Source organism: Fulvia fulva, chromosome 5, assembly GCF_020509005.1.
Source record: "Fulvia fulva chromosome 5, complete sequence".
Lineage (NCBI taxonomy): Eukaryota > Fungi > Ascomycota > Dothideomycetes > Mycosphaerellales > Mycosphaerellaceae > Fulvia > Fulvia fulva.
Window position 1 is genome coordinate 5,200,197 of NC_063016.1, and position 14,972 is coordinate 5,215,168.

Consider the following 14,972-nt stretch of genomic DNA (forward strand, 5'->3'; position numbering starts at 1 on the left):
CGATGAGACTCGACACCTAACTCGAGGTCCTACAATTCTTTTGTCACGAGTTCTGTGATCGATTATCACCTATACCCATTGTGTCAAGCTGGTCATAGTCGACCTTGTGTTCCGTCAAGTTGATCGTAACAGCTCCAAAACTTTTCGGTAAGGGATCGTGGCCGGTGTCGGAGTCGTCAATGTACCTGTCAATCCTGGCATTGTTTGTGGCGCGCAGGTAAGTCGAGTAGATGTTCGAGTAGCTTGCATCGTTGACGAGGAATGCGCGCATCCCCAGCGCCGAGCACAAAAGCGCGGCTAGCAAGCTGAGGCCGTACGGGATGAATAGGTCAGCACGCCGGTAGACGTACGTTATCGGCCAAGTCTCAATCTGGACAGGGACCTGGTCCGCTGTTGTAGAGTTCTTGCTGTGATCTCGTCAGTGTCAGAAAGATTCCAATGCCCACGTATACTTACATCAGTCCCGAATCGCTCAGCAGGCTCAATGTGAAATTTTGGAAGAGCTGTTCCAAGCCGACTTCCACAGCTTGCCCTGACGCCCAGTCGATCGATAACATGTCCCAGTTGGTACGAGTCCTGATGATGTAGCCATAGTGGCTACGAGTCGATTGACCCAGTAAAAGTCTTCCAAGTGCGCTCATCATTGCCAGGTAGGATAGCTCTTCAGGGTCTTTCTGCGAGAATGGGGCCCCTTCGCCGCCAGGTCCGAACACGCCGGAGGATACTGGATTGATCCACTTCGTGATCTCAACGTTACGAGTCTGGTTGGGGTAGCGGAAACTGAACTCGACCTCGTAGGTGGCGTTGTACAAAAGACACTCCGTAACGTTCACAACTGTGGCGGACCGAGTCGTGTTGTAGCTTGTAGAGAAGTTGAGAGTGTTGTTCCAGCCACCGATGTTGGTCATCACGAATATGCGTGCAGCGTCCGGAGAAGCCACGTCAACAGTCCTCGCAGAAACAGACGACGTGCTGGAGCTTTGGGCATAGTCGGACGGATCTCCTCCAGGGACCCAAGCGGCGAAATTCATGAAGTCGCCTGGTCCGCTAGTGAACCCATATCTGCCGGTGAGGTTTCTAATCACGGAATCATTGGCGCTGCTGCACCGCAGAGCAGGTCCATCAAAGTGGATGCCGTAGGTCTGGTTTTGAAAAGAAGAGGCCAGTTGCACGGGGGTCTGGGCAGATGCGGTATTGGTAAGGAGTCTCGTCAACCTTGCATCCTCGGATATCTCGTATGTGCCACCACCCGATGCTCTCATACCATAGTTTGTAAAGTTGTACACTGGCTGAGCGACCTGCATCGGGGTTGTAGTTACGTTTTGTACGCCCTCTACGGAGAGTGCACCTGGCGTGACAACAGCGCTCAAGGGAAGGATCCTGTATAAAGTCAGAAGGCAACTTTCGCTAGCGCTTGATAACCCGTACCATGAGACCACTGCCATAAGGGTGAGGACCGGGTACCGCAGCCAGACAGTACTTTCGAACAGGCAGAACAGGTTGCCGAGGGCACTTGTGATAGTGTCAACATCCACGACCTTGAACGGAGACTCTCGAAGCCGCATCCATTGGTGCTGGATAAACGCAGCTCCCACGCAGATGGTGAAAGCCACCTTCACGGCGAACGCAAGACCGGTGCTGATGCGCGAGACCCAGGCTTGTGAGACCGATATGCTCGCCACTGGCTTTCCGTCCAAAGAGACATAAGTGAAGTGCTGTGCGAGCGCTAACACGAGGCCCAGAGTCAAGGCAGACAGCATCGTCGCGGGAGCTTTCCAGCTCTTGCCGCGTCCATTTCGAGAATCATGATGCTTGCGGGGATGCTGTTCTGGAATGTGATCTCTTGATACCTTAGCATAGCTGCCCTTCGCTGAACTTGAGTCGGACAGGTGCGCCATCGTCGACTTCGTCTGGCAATCAAGGAGAGTGGAGTTGTCCAAAGTGTTGGCAGTGGCGGGTAGCGGCCATTTTCTGTGGCTGCGCCGCTGGCCCCCAAATGATCCTTCGAGATCTTCTTGCTCTGGCCATCTAGTGGAAATGTAGATCTCGGAGGGATCTCGTGGGACAGTGCGGATTATTGGTGCTTATTATGCACGCGGGTCGGGCTATGGTTCAGCTCATGCAGCCACGTCGACTCTGAACAAGATGGCTTGCGCCGTGTCTGGGAGGTCGCTTGTCGTCACCGAATTGCACCGATGGCCAGTGTCATTTAGGCTATGGTTAAGCCACGAAGAAGTATGGGAAATCGTTGCTAGCGACATACTTTGCATCGAGTGTGGACACAACATCGGAGGAAGAGTTGAAGTGGGAGAAACAGACCTGCAGTTTCATCTCGAAGATTCAGACCCACAGCCGTTGGCCCAGACCATACGGTTAGGGCAATGACATGATGCCGTTCTGCCTGACATGAGGAAGCTCCTCCTCCCTCACAACTGTCGCGCCTTCTTCCCCTTGATTGCCCTCAGCCTAATGCTAAGGCATCAGACGAGAGGACTTTGTGCAGTGATTGTCTCGTTCATGGCAACAAAGTTTTTGAAGTTCCAAAGGCCACACAAGTGGCCTGAACACGATACTCCGACCGATCTGCATTCAAGACACAGAAGGTATCTTCACCTTCATGAGCCCGCTCACACCATCTTCTCAGGTGTCTCTCCACCGCTCTTCCTTTCCAGCTCACAATCATGGCGGTCAGGTGAGCCAGTGTCAATACCCATGATCGCCCTGTCAGCTGGAAAGTACACGCCGTCAGTCGCCACGGGTCCTTCGCCAGTGAGCCACTGTTATACTGCGTTAGTCTTGGAAGTACTTGATCATGTTGCAATGAACTGACCAGATACCAAAAGAACACCCCAACAAACAGTGCTCCACTAACAATATTCCCAACCAGCGCTGGAATCAAGCTCTTCCAAATATAAAACGTCGTCGAGATAGCCGGATCACCATGAAAATTCGCCGTGGGCACGAAGAACATATTTGCAACAACGTGGTCCAGCCCAAGATACACAAAGGCAAAAGTCAGCCACCATATCGCCATCACCTTGGAGAAATACTCCCTTGCCATCATCGACAAGAAGCAAGCCATACAAACCAACCAATTGGCCCCTATCCCACCGAGGAAGATCGCATGCCAGGTCGGTGTGACGACTTTGGAGGCGTTGAACGTGAAGACGGTTTGGGTGTAGGCTGGCGCGTTGAAGATTTCACCGTAGCCGGTGATGAGGCCGACGATGAAGAGGGAGCCTGCCAGGTTGCCCCAGAAGGCTGTGTCAGAGTGTTAGCTGGGAGATCTGGAGCGTTGGAAATGGGGTGAACGTGCTGATGAACCAATGCTGCAGCATCTTGACCACGGAAATCCGTCGTTGCAGTGCGGCGATGGTGGTGAGCATGAAGGATCCAGTGCAGAGGTCTGTGCCTGTTACGATCACCATTGTGAGGCCGAAGGGGAAGATCTGTCTGTTGTCAGCATCTATACCCACCCATTTCGTCGTCCTTCACTCCAATTCTTGCTCACCAGTGCTCCAATAGTCCTAATGAGTCCCGGCGCATTCGTCGTAAACCACGGCGCAGTGTTCGTGCTAAGCAAAGCAGCACAAGCAAACGACAAGAACATGCCAGCCATCACTGACAACGTGAACACTTTATCAAGGCGCATGTTGGCCTTGGTAGAGCCAGCTCTGCCGCAGAGCTCGACGGTCTCCTTGGGTGTGTAGGCATTTGTGATGATGTTGGTGGGGTGTTGGGGTGGCATCTTGATGGAGGCTTCGGTAGAGCAATGCTTGAGACTGCAAGGTCGATCAAGATGCGACCTACACTGAGCTCATAGAAGGATATGGGGTGCTACTATAGTCTGCAGCAGTGAATCGCTATGACGGCAGAGCGGCGGGGAGCAATCACAACAGCTCTATGCTACTGGAGTGTATTGCGGGAGGATGTGAGCCTTACTTGTCCTGATAGCGGTAGGTATGGTTGCGGTATTGTAAGCTGTCGATCATAGTTGACTTGAGCGGCAGAAGACAACATCCGACTGCTGATTCACTTTTTGCTTGCGACGGCGTCGACTCTCTGCGATAATTCTGCATCGCGTTGTGCAATTGTATGAAGATAGCAGTGGCCCGGTCGAAAGTAATATGTCTCCTGTCCAATCGAACGATGGGCATCTTGCAGATATGCCTGCTGGCGTTAGCGAACGCCCTGAGAAGCTTGATAGCGACCACAACGTGTAACCAGATTTCTTGGAAACACCTCAAGTCTGCACCTATCTTGAATAGTTAGTCTGTAGCAGATCTCTTAGGAAGTGGTACAAGGTCAGTGGGCAGCGATAGTGCCTTATCACATGCCAAGAGATAACAACTGCTTTTGGAAAGGCTTGGCGTCGATGACAGTCGTTGAAGGCGATGGTTTCTCCGACAAGAGACGCCCTGAAGTAGACGTTCATGTTATGTCCCGCATGATATCTGCAATAGAGTCGTGCTTTCAATGCTCCTTCCATCCATCTTTTGAACAACCGGCAGTTCCAGTATTACATCTTGTCTCCATCGCCGTGCACTTTCATTCCCTCTGGACAACCTGCTCTTCACTTCACTGTATCGCCTGCCGCTACAGGAACTCACTTTCCGGGAGGCTATGAGCTGCCTGGAAGGCCTTGATCCCCCGCTTGTCCGCTTCGCTTAGCTGTGCCAGGTGCTCCGTGTCAGTCCAGTCTACTAAGCCGGTTGGCCGATCCACAGGACCAGACTGGCCAACGACGCTGACGTTCAAGGCATGGTTGAACGCTCGAGGAGGCATCTTGTGGACACTCAGCAGTTTTGGGTTCACCACTACGTTCGCCTGCTTGTGCTAAAAGTCAGCCAGTGAACGCGTTAGATCCTCGTACTCGAACAGGAGACACAACGTACCATGCTTGAGCTATCTGCTGGATCCGGGACTTGGATGAGGTTGCGCAGGACACCGACATCGTGAGCAACATAGTCATTGGTCGGCCCTTGCTCCACAGTTCTGAGCAAACCGTACAACGTAGCCTCGTCCACGCTGCTGGGTATGAGGACATGCAGAACCAATGCAGCGTGACGTATGCAGCCTATAGCCGGGTTGTAGCCGCGGTGCAAATCGCGATGATTCATCCATTTGTAAAAGTGTTGAGCGGTCTCCCATTGACTGGCACGGATGGCCACCCAGAATCTGGTGATGGCGAGGTCGAATGAAAGGAGGTGCCATCGAAGAGATAGACGTGATCGTGGCAGTCGACCCGCCTTGGCTTGCAGTCCAGATTCAAACATCAACCGGCTGCTGTATACCCAGTATGATATGATCATGGCGTAGTTGCGAGTGGTATCGTGAGGCGTATTGAGTTGCAAGTGATCAGCACGTTGTTTGAGTCTGATCAACGCCACGAACTTCCGCCACTCAAGCGCAAGCAGGAAAATGGTACTCGGCGCTGATCTCAGGCGTAAGGCCAGGTCCTTGTCACGGCGATGTAAGGTGATATCCAACACTCTGTAGAGCAGAGAGCATGTCTCGCTCCGTCTTCGCCGTGCATCTATTTTGAAGGCCTGGATTGATTTCGACTGTGACCGCATCTTGTATTGTAGACGTTTCCAATTTGAGAGGTTGACCTCTATCAGATACGATGTAAGCACGGGGAGGCAGAGTAAAAGCGCATTGAAAGTTGAGCATATCCCAGAGCGCTGACAAATCTCGACCAAGCATGAGCACATGGCTTGTCCGGTTTTCCGTGTCGTTGATGCGTTGTGTTGAGGTGATGGCCACTCGCCAGTTGAGCTTTCTCACAAGGGTGCGAGTATACTCGACGCTCCCACGTCCGAACTCAGCCAGTATAGGCACCGACAAGCTGTGCAAGGTCGTGAATGCCGTCTCGATTTCCCACAGTCCTTGAAGGGCCACCACAACGAGTGTGTTCTTTCGCTTGAAGAGTTCTGCGGCTTCTCCGCCGATCGCCTTGTTGACGGCCAGAATTTGCATGTGAATGAAATTTGTACGTGTGCGCGTCGCCTCCACATGCGTTGTATGTTCGAAAGTGTACAGCTGCTCCAGGAGCTGGTGTGTACTTCGTGTACTCGGGATCGAGGATATATCCATAGATTTGATCTCTCAGTTCGCGTGGCAGGGGGGAATTGTCTCGAAGGGCTGGTGGTGGCGACTTCGACGGTGGCGCTGTGTTCTGCCCGATGTCGAGGCTGTGGGAGGTGGCAGTAGCACGGTCCGTGGTTCCCTCCATGTTGGGGGCTTCAGACCCGCTCATGGCGGTGTTGTGAAGTCGACTTGCCGCTGGAAGTGGTGATGGTGACCGGGAGGACGAGGCGCCTTTGGCTAGCCCGAAATTGAGATGTCTCTTCAAAACGGCGTCAGCGTTTCAGGTGTTCGGCAAGAGCCGCGGAGGGGCATGTTCGACCACGATAGTGAATGCAGAAGTGAGGGTGCCCATATCATGTCATGATCTTACTACTTGCCATCCGCTTCGCAACGCCGCCCGCCTTGACGGGGGAAGATGGGTAGAGTCGGCGCGAAGCTATCACCACTGGCTCCCAGCAGAACCAAAACGTCCCTCTTCAGTGCTACGAGCTTTCTTGATGGCCCTTCGACACCACGCACACTGGCCTCAAAAGCAACAGCACGTCTCTCTTCCGTGCTACGAGCTTCATCGATGGCCCTTCGACATCACGCACATCATCCCTATCCCGCACCAGCCACAGTCCTACACTCCCAAATCACCAACCTCCCCTCCTCCTCCCCCTCCACATCACTCTCCAACCTCATCCACCCAAGCTCCGCCCCACTATTCTTTACCACCCCCCTCGGCGCATCTCTCCGACAACAATTACACACACTCCTCAAAACCCCCTCGCCCCTCTTATCCAACGGCGCCCCCTCCGTCCAAAGATTCACGCACTCAGGTTGGAAATCCGGGAACGTCTCCCAGAAAGCCGCGAACCCATCTAATTGATACTGCAGACTGATGGTTCCAGCGCCGAGCGCCGGGCAGGAGAAGTCGCCGTGCAGGCCGGAGTAGGTGTAATTGGGCGCGATGTTGGCGGACCAGAAGTGGGGTGCGAGGTGGAGTATTGGTGGGTGTTGATTATGTGGAAGAAGCCGTGGATTATGGAGGAGCAGTGTTGGCGGATTGTGTCGTGGTTGGAGAGGGTGGGGGATGAGGGCTCTGGGGATGTTGGCATCCTTCGTGCTGTTTTGGTGGAGGATTGACAGGCGTGTGTGGCGCCTGTGTTTGTCGGGCATGTATGTATAGTGCGGTGGCGCGGCTATGAAGATGTGCGGGGAGAAACTGTGGATGAGGTTCAGCTGCTCGCGTATGCACGGTAGCTGGGCTTCTATTGCGTCTTCTCGTGACGAAGTTATTTTTTTAATACTTTGCGCGCTAGCGATCGAGGCTGCATCCACTCGTTTAGTAATCGGCAGTCAGTCGGAGAAGGCCTTGGCGAGGACCTGGGTGCGTGTTGTGCTTGCGAGGTGCCTCTTCAACGTCAGACTCAACTCACACACCAGTAGCGGCGGCATTCTCCTTCATCTGCCTATCCCTCTCCCTAGCATACGCCTCAACCGCTCTCCCAAGCGCAGCCCTCGTAGGCCCCACCATAGCATCCACAGCCTTCTTCCCACCAGGATACTCCTCAAAATTCCTCCTGCGCCGCTTCTTCGACCTTTCGTAGTAAATCTGATCCTCCCTCTTGACATCCGCAATCCTCGCCTGCAACTCTTTCTCCGCCTCGTCACCCACGGCGTTGATCCGGTCGATAGAACGGTCGAGAGTGGCCACGAGCTGCTCTAGCTCTCTTGTCCTTGACGCATCACCGGATAGGAAGACGGTCCAGAAGTAGTGCAGAAATTCTGTTGTTGTGTCGTGGGTCATTGTGAGGGTGTCGAAGGTCTTTTGGCTTAGGCCGTTGAGGAAGTGAGGGTCACCCGATGTGGCGCGCCGGGCTTGTCGAACGGAGGATAGGAGGTTGTTGGTTGCTAAAGCGAGACCTTTGTGCGAGCCGACTCGAATGGTCGGCTTCTGTTTCGTAGTTGAGCCATTGGTGTGGGGTGAGGTGTCATCGTCAGAATCGGAATCGTCGTCGGTGTGATAGCCTAGCACGCGGTCCAGCTTCAAAGTACCCCTCTTGTCACTTCCCAGATGCGAAGGTTGCATGTCATCTCGTATCGACGACAGCACCTGCTCAGGGTCCTGCTGTGCAAACAATCTCGCTTGGATCGATAGATCTTCCATCCTCCCGCCTGTGTAGACCTGCTGCTTCTTTACATTCAAAACGAGCCGGTTGTCGACATCTTGTCGCACAAGATCCTGTATCCTTAGCTGCTCATAAGTCTCTTCGTCGACACCAATAGGACCATGCGCCTCGCCATCTTCAGTGCTGATATGGGACATCATCTTCTCGGAGAGATTGTTCAGTACCCGCAGTATCGGAACCTTTTCGTTACCCGAAGGTCTCATCTCCTGATCAGCCCTGTTGCCTTTCCGCTGGCTGTGGTCTTGCTCGTTGCCTTCCAGATCCATCCAGTGCGGAACATGGGTCATGGTCATCACTCCACTCTCCGGCCGATCTAGGAACTTGTCAAGTACTGGATTCCGCGGATCATTCTGCATGACCTTCTCGCCTCTCAGTTTCTTCAGCAAGCGACTCGGAGCGAAGAGCTGGGTCCAAAATTGCGTTGGTGTCAAAGGTGGCACGCTCTCATCATACGCCTCCTTGATGACGGGATACTGCTTGAACATGAGCTTGATCTGCTCCTTGGTGATCTTGAACGTCTTTGTATCGGGCTCTCCAGGCTTCTCAGCTGGCTTCGTCTCGTAGCCGATGGTAGGTAGCACATTGTACTCGCCCTGCTTCTGAGCCAGCTCAATGGCATGCGCTCGCAGCAAGTGTAATCGCGCAGACCAGAACTGTGCGGTGAATTGTGTAATCGACAACGACTCGGGCTTATCTTTCAACGCCTGGTTAAAGCGATCACTCAGCGCCGGGTTGCTGTCGATCAAGGACTTCTGCAGCTTGATGTCGGCTTTCAGCTTCGCATCATCGTACCAAGCGTCATCTGCTTTATTCGACGACACTGCCTTGGCGATTGCCATAGCTGCACTTTGACCTCCATTGTCGCCAGACGGCGCAGGTGTGCCCGCTCCTGATGCACTGCTGCCTGCGACTGGAAGCGCATTCTCCCTTGCTTTGATGATGGCCAAGGCCTCGCGGAGCGGCGCAGTTGTCTCGACTTGCTCTTCTCGTGCTCTCTGCGGATGTTTGAACGTGAAGACATGACTATCGGCGCCCACGACCAGCTTCAAGGCGATATTGGCTGCGGTGGCAGGGGTCTGTTGGAGGTTCGTGATGTCGGCGACCGGTACTGTCAAGGTGGGCGAAGAGCCGGAAGGCGCGTCTGATGGCGTGAAGAAGACATACTTGACGTCTTCCGACACGGCGAGGATGCCGTTCTTCTTCTTCTTGTACGCGACAGTCGCTGTTGTCGCAGGCATCTCTGTGTTTCCGGGAAAGTCGCGTGCGTAGTAGCTAGTAGCGTCATAGAACATGCAAGCGCGATTTGGCTTTTGCCATCGGGAACTTGATCCGTCCCACTACTTCTACGACCTCTCGTCAGTCCGCATGCATAACACATGCGTCCTCACCCTGACTTGACCCTCCAAAGTCTATATGAAGAAATGTCGTCACGCTACCAGTCTTTGCTGCATGTTGTACTCAAGTCACCTCAAGTGGCACAACAGCACCAAAAAAAAAATGCTGACCCTGACCGCTCGATAGACCGGTCTAGACCGCAGGAATGCCTGTCAGCTACACTCATAAACATACATGTACCCTATCCCAACGACACCTACTCTTCTTCTATATGTAACCATGAGCGATCCCACACCTCGTAAGCAGTCAGAGGTCGAGAGAGACACTGTCGATCATGTCCCCGAGCAGAGAGATGTCCAGGAGGTTCGTATCGTATCGTATCCTCTACAGAGCGCTTGTCGAACGTGGATTTACTAACGTTTGCTCAATGGACAGTATGCTGTGAAGCTCCTCCATATGCTTGAGCAGTACAACGCGACTCTGTCCCCACCAGATGCAGCGACACCTACATCATGGACAAAGCCCGAAGCAGATCCTTGACAATCCCCATGAAGGCCGTTCGATGAGCAACACAGATGCGCACCGAAAATCCGACTTGATGATGCGAAACGAGGCCGAAATTCACCAGAGTAGTTCAAACGTATACATCTAAATGTTGACACGGAGGTATCATGCAGTTCCTTTCATTCCCTGTCCCAAAGTCATATCATTCTGCCATTAGAACGTAAGTCCCGTCCTTTGCGCCTTCAGACCGTATGCACCCTTGCTATGCTCGCCCTATCTGTATAACACGCCAGATGCAGAATCAAAGGCCAACTATGTGATGACGCCAATAACGCTGCACGAAGAACAAACAAGGTGCCGGAGTACTGGCCGGTGCCACAAGCTGGCAGTTTGTGAGAAGTGTACCAGTGATGAAGACCTCGATCTTCAAGCTGCTGGGTCGGCCGGGTCTTGATCGACTGGGCTGGTGGCCACGTCCTCGATTTCTCGTCCGCGGCAATCCACCACGGTACGCCGACCAAGCTCGTCCGAAGGGACACCGTCACGAGCAGCTCCAAAGTCGAGCACTTCGATGTAAGTCAGGGAGTCGCGCTGTACTGCAGCGACACAACGACGCTCATCAAATCGTACTTGCCACACCCCACTCAAGTCAGTAAGCAAGTCTCGAACGCACTCGCCGTTCTTGACGTTCCACATCTTCAGTGTCCTGTCTGATCCAGAGATGACCTTCTGTCCGTCGTGTTGGAAGCATGTAATGGCACCAGTGTGTGCTGAAAGCGTCGACTTGCATGTACCATTCTCCGGGTCCCAGATTCGAAGGGTGCTGTCGGCTGCGGCAGAAACGAGTCGATCATGGCTCAGGTCCAATAGACCGACTAGAGACGTGTGTCCTTCGAGATTGAAGAGACACGAGCCTGTTTGCAAGTCCCATACCTTGACGAGATTGTCCATTGATCCAGAGATGCAGCGACTGCGGGCGTGGTCTAATACAACACTGTACACCTTTTGCTGATGTCCTTGGAGGCGATGAACGAGATCACCGTTCGAGATCTTCCACACGCGAACAGTGCAGTCGTAAGAACCCGATACCAGGGTATCACCGTGGGCTGCGATCGCTCGAACCGAGTTATGGTGTCCCGAGAGTGTGCGCAGGAAGTACGGGTTATCACGGTCGTTCGCCGGCGGACCAGCCTGGAAGATCTGTCGATCGTCGGATTTGGGCAGCTTCCATACGCGCAGAGTGGAGTCGCGCGAACCGGTAATGATCAGTGGCTCCTTGGGCATCATGATCGGAGTTCCGTCAGCTTCTGTATCGACCTGCACAGGCTGAAGGATCACCAAGCACCGCACGGTGGAGGTATGTCCCTGGAAGACTTGCAGACAGCGACCAGATTTGATGTCCCAAATTCGTACGCTGCGGTCAGTGGAGCCCGATACCAACATATTGCCATCATACTGCAGCGCCCAAACCCCACCCTCATGGCCCTCGAGCCGGTTGCGCAAGGCGCCAGTCTTCGTATCGTAAACATTAATCTTCGTGTCGTCGCTGCCAGTCAAGATCTTGTCACTGTCGAACAGCAGGCACGTAACCACATGCCGATGGTGAGCTCGAAAAGCCAGGTGCTGCGGCTGCTTCTCCTCGTCCATCCATGCCTGACGGATGAGATAGTGTCGCTGGTAGAGTGACTTGAACAGGTGCATGTTACGCAGACTGTCCAGACCATTTGACGGATGCGGCACAGCTTGAGTGGCTGCTTGCGCGAAAGCGTTGGCTCCCTTGGCAGTGCTCATGAGCTTCAGCCACTTGACGTTCGATGTCGCTGTGGGCTTCGTGATAGATGATGATCCGATCGCTGAGCGACGCTTGGTCTTCTTGGAGGCCGATGACCTCACAAGGGACTTCTTCTTCATTGTCCTCGTTGTGACAGACGACGATGCAGTAAGCTCATCGTCACTCACTAGGGTCGAGTCGGCGATCTCGGGAGACATGCTGTGTCGTGCTTTGCTCATGTCTTGCTCGAAGCCGTCTACACCGTGTTGCCACCCCCATCCTTCACGAACTGCCCGCGCAATCTCGCCATTTGGCAAGACGAAGTCGTCCCGCTCGAGGAGGTTTCTCCAGGCGATTTCATCGGAGTTGATGAGCTTCCGCCAGCGCTTCGACACTTGCGCTGCACGGCACATGCTCTGGGCATCGAGGAATCTGGTTATGTTCAGGCTGAGTTCGGGTGGCAGGACATTGAAAGGGTCACATTTGAGCGCAGGGTTGACAACGTTGGCCACCATCTGCAATGTGGTCTTGGGGCATCGGCGTAGGAACTGGTACACAAGGTAGGCTTGCATGGGCTCGGGCATGCCATCGAAGGCATCTACCATGGTTGGTATGTCCATCATGGTGGGACTCGATGCGGACGCAGGGTTCGACGGTGGAACCCCATGAGTGAAGCTGTACGGTGGAGCGGCGTTGGTTGATCTCTTAGATGACTGCGAGTCCAATGACTTGGCACTTTGTGTCTTGCTGTCCTCGTCGAGATCAAGGCCAGACACCACGCTACCATCCTCCTCGTTGTGATCAGCAAAGGATAAGTCGAAGGCATTCTGCCGAGAGGCAAGATTGGCAGCAGCTGTGATGGGCGAGAGACTGGGACTAGGTAAACTGGCATCCTGCTGCGAGCTTGTGAAGAGTCCAGGCAAGTTGTGTCGATGAGATGCTGGAGCTTGTTGAACCGGATCCAGGTCTTCCTCAACGATAGGTGGTGTTGCAGTGGCTGCGATATGTTGACTCGCTCTCTCGATGGCAGTCAGCTCACCAAAGCTTCTCTTCTTGGCGTTGTTCGGTGCGGGAAAGGCCGTCTCGACCTGCGCATCCTCGTCCTGCGATTCGCTGTCTGCCATGTGAAGGTCATAACTATCGTCTTGCAATTCCTGCACACGAGAGTGCGAAGGCCGAACATTTGCTCGACTCCTGGACCCGGCTGGCCTGTTTGGGACTGTTCGTGGGATAGCACCCATGTTTTCTGTGTCCGGCGTGATTGGAGTCTGGTGCGAAGCATTCATCGGTGCTGGATACGACCTCGAAGCTGCCCTCTCATTCAAAGATGGCTGCTCGCTCAGTTCCGAGTGGGATCTGTGCAGCTGGGAGCGCTGTTTCTTTGTTCTCCGCTGTAAGCTCGCAAGCTCAGCCGCCTCTGCTATCGACGGCGGAGTGGCGGTACGCTTGAGAGCGTGAGATGAGCGTAAATTTTGGGGTTTGTTGCTCGGCTGCGGCATAGAGAAGTCACGGACAGGTGTATGGTATCCGTCCTGTAGTGTCTGCTCCTGCCGAATGGAGCCCTTGCTCTTCCAGATCTTAGCCTGCAGCTCGTGATACTTCCGCACAGTCTCTTCGGGGTCTTCGGCTTCGTGGAAGGTAGTTGGCCGGCCGTTGAGATCGAAGGCGAAGCGTTTGATATTGCCCGGTGTCGGTGTGAAGGCGAGCGGGTATTGCTTCGGGTCTCGGTCGTACAAGTCTCGCGGAGGCTTCATAACTAGCGGCGGCAGCGAGACGGTCGTGGTGGTCGTGACTGTAGTGACGGTCTGCTGGGTTGCAGGGCCGAACGACAGCTGTGCCATGGTCGAGTCTTTGGGAGCCATCATGGTGGTGTTTGTGGTGGTGGTTGTTTCCGAGTGCCGGGTGTCGTGGTGGTCCACCTCGTCTTCGGTGGGAGAGGCCGGGGCGGTGGACAGAATGGAGTAACGAGGTTGCTGTTGTGTAGTCAGGCCCAAGCCGATGCTCATAGGGTCCATGTCCTGACGTTGACCTTCCGTTGCCGCCGCGTGTGGTGCTTGACAGCGGAGGCGTGGAGATGTTTGTGTGCGGGCCGCGCTGGTGCTGCAGCGAACGCGGACGTGAACAAGGCCCGCGTGATGTGTCGAGTGTTGTTGTGTCGTGCTGCTGTTGTGTGCCTGGCAGTCGGGCGGCTCCCTGGTGGGCGATGTTGGGTGTGCCCGTTGGTGGTATTCGAGGCGAGCGGACGGCCCTTCCTTGCTGTCGGCACGGCGATGACTGACGCAACGGGCGCCGAGTGTTGCTACGCTGCTGCCCTCGAGGTCGACACGCTGGACATGCTGTCGTGTTCCAGCAACACGCCAACAGTACTGAGTGGCCGTGTGGGTGTGGGTGTGGGTGTGGGTGTGAGTGTGAGTGTGAGTGTGTGGTGAAGTGGTGCTGGTGGTGGTGCTCGGCAAGCGTTAGTTCGCAGACCAAGACTCAGGTAGAACTAAAGCGAGGGGCGGGTCCCGTGCGCTTCGCCGTTGCCGCCTTTCTATTCTCATGAGGCGGCCAATCGTTCTTGCTGGCACCCTCTCTTCAACTACAACCGGCACAAACAACGTCTACTCCTCGACAGCGCCTATGGAGCTCTTCGTCAAGCTACATCCTCACGAGCATTCCACGAGCGTCCGCAGCAGGCACTTGGCGGTCTCTCCTGCTGAAACGACGACGACACTCACCTTGGAGAGGCACCTGCCCAAATCTGGTACCCTTTGTCATCAGGAACGTGTCTCTGAACCCACGGAGATGAGCCACCTGCGAGCTCAATGCCATGTGCCTTGGGTTGACCCACTCCCACCTCGCGTCCTTCTTGATGTGTAGAGTGAGTGTACAGACTGCTTTTCGCACATCAACCTGCCCTCGCTGTCCGAGACCGACTACGTGACAGCTTCAGAGACCAGACGAAGCAGCATTACACAACAGAACTGACCACTGTAGGCCATCGATTGTACTTCATTTGGCATGTGCCATGTGTGGTAGCCTCCAGCGTCGAATCTTCGAAAAACTCACCACAGCCCTGGGTCCCAGGATCAACAACGCGAAACCAGCAGGTCAGC

The 14,972-nt window shown here is 54.4% G+C and overlaps 6 protein-coding genes across 6 annotated transcripts; 1 reads left to right on the plus strand and 5 right to left on the minus strand.

The window, feature by feature from the left end:
* Positions 1 to 43: 43 nt before the first annotated feature.
* On the minus strand, positions 44 to 1,898 carry CLAFUR5_06517 (uncharacterized protein; the record flags this gene model as incomplete). Its single annotated transcript, XM_047905665.1, has 3 exons — positions 44 to 407; positions 457 to 1,380; positions 1,429 to 1,898. 3 exons carry the CDS (start codon positions 1,896 to 1,898, stop codon positions 44 to 46), a joined length of 1,758 nt encoding a protein of 585 aa, XP_047762032.1.
* A 729-nt stretch (positions 1,899 to 2,627) lies between these two features.
* CLAFUR5_06518 (putative formate transporter) lies at positions 2,628 to 3,748 on the minus strand (the record flags this gene model as incomplete). Its single annotated transcript, XM_047905666.1, has 4 exons — positions 2,628 to 2,777; positions 2,831 to 3,261; positions 3,317 to 3,449; positions 3,512 to 3,748. The coding sequence occupies 4 exons, from the start codon at positions 3,746 to 3,748 to the stop codon at positions 2,628 to 2,630; spliced, it is 951 nt and encodes a 316-aa protein (XP_047762036.1).
* Positions 3,749 to 4,596: 848 nt separating this feature from the next.
* On the minus strand, positions 4,597 to 5,979 carry CLAFUR5_06519 (uncharacterized protein; the record flags this gene model as incomplete). Its single annotated transcript, XM_047905667.1, has 3 exons — positions 4,597 to 4,827; positions 4,896 to 5,614; positions 5,700 to 5,979. The coding sequence occupies 3 exons, from the start codon at positions 5,977 to 5,979 to the stop codon at positions 4,597 to 4,599; spliced, it is 1,230 nt and encodes a 409-aa protein (XP_047762037.1).
* Positions 5,980 to 7,507: 1,528 nt separating this feature from the next.
* CLAFUR5_06520 (General transcription and DNA repair factor IIH subunit tcf-29) lies at positions 7,508 to 9,556 on the minus strand (the record flags this gene model as incomplete). The annotated part of the gene is made up of 1 exon (XM_047905668.1): positions 7,508 to 9,556. The coding sequence occupies one exon, from the start codon at positions 9,554 to 9,556 to the stop codon at positions 7,508 to 7,510; it is 2,049 nt and encodes a 682-aa protein (XP_047762045.1).
* Positions 9,557 to 9,833: 277 nt separating this feature from the next.
* On the plus strand, positions 9,834 to 10,139 carry CLAFUR5_06521 (uncharacterized protein; the record flags this gene model as incomplete). Its single annotated transcript, XM_047905669.1, has 2 exons — positions 9,834 to 9,962; positions 10,035 to 10,139. 2 exons carry the CDS (start codon positions 9,834 to 9,836, stop codon positions 10,137 to 10,139), a joined length of 234 nt encoding a protein of 77 aa, XP_047762168.1.
* Positions 10,140 to 10,529: 390 nt separating this feature from the next.
* Positions 10,530 to 13,889, minus strand: CLAFUR5_06522 (Cell division control protein 4; the record flags this gene model as incomplete). Its single annotated transcript, XM_047905670.1, has 1 exon — positions 10,530 to 13,889. One exon carries the CDS (start codon positions 13,887 to 13,889, stop codon positions 10,530 to 10,532), a length of 3,360 nt encoding a protein of 1,119 aa, XP_047762167.1.
* Positions 13,890 to 14,972: the final 1,083 nt, after the last annotated feature.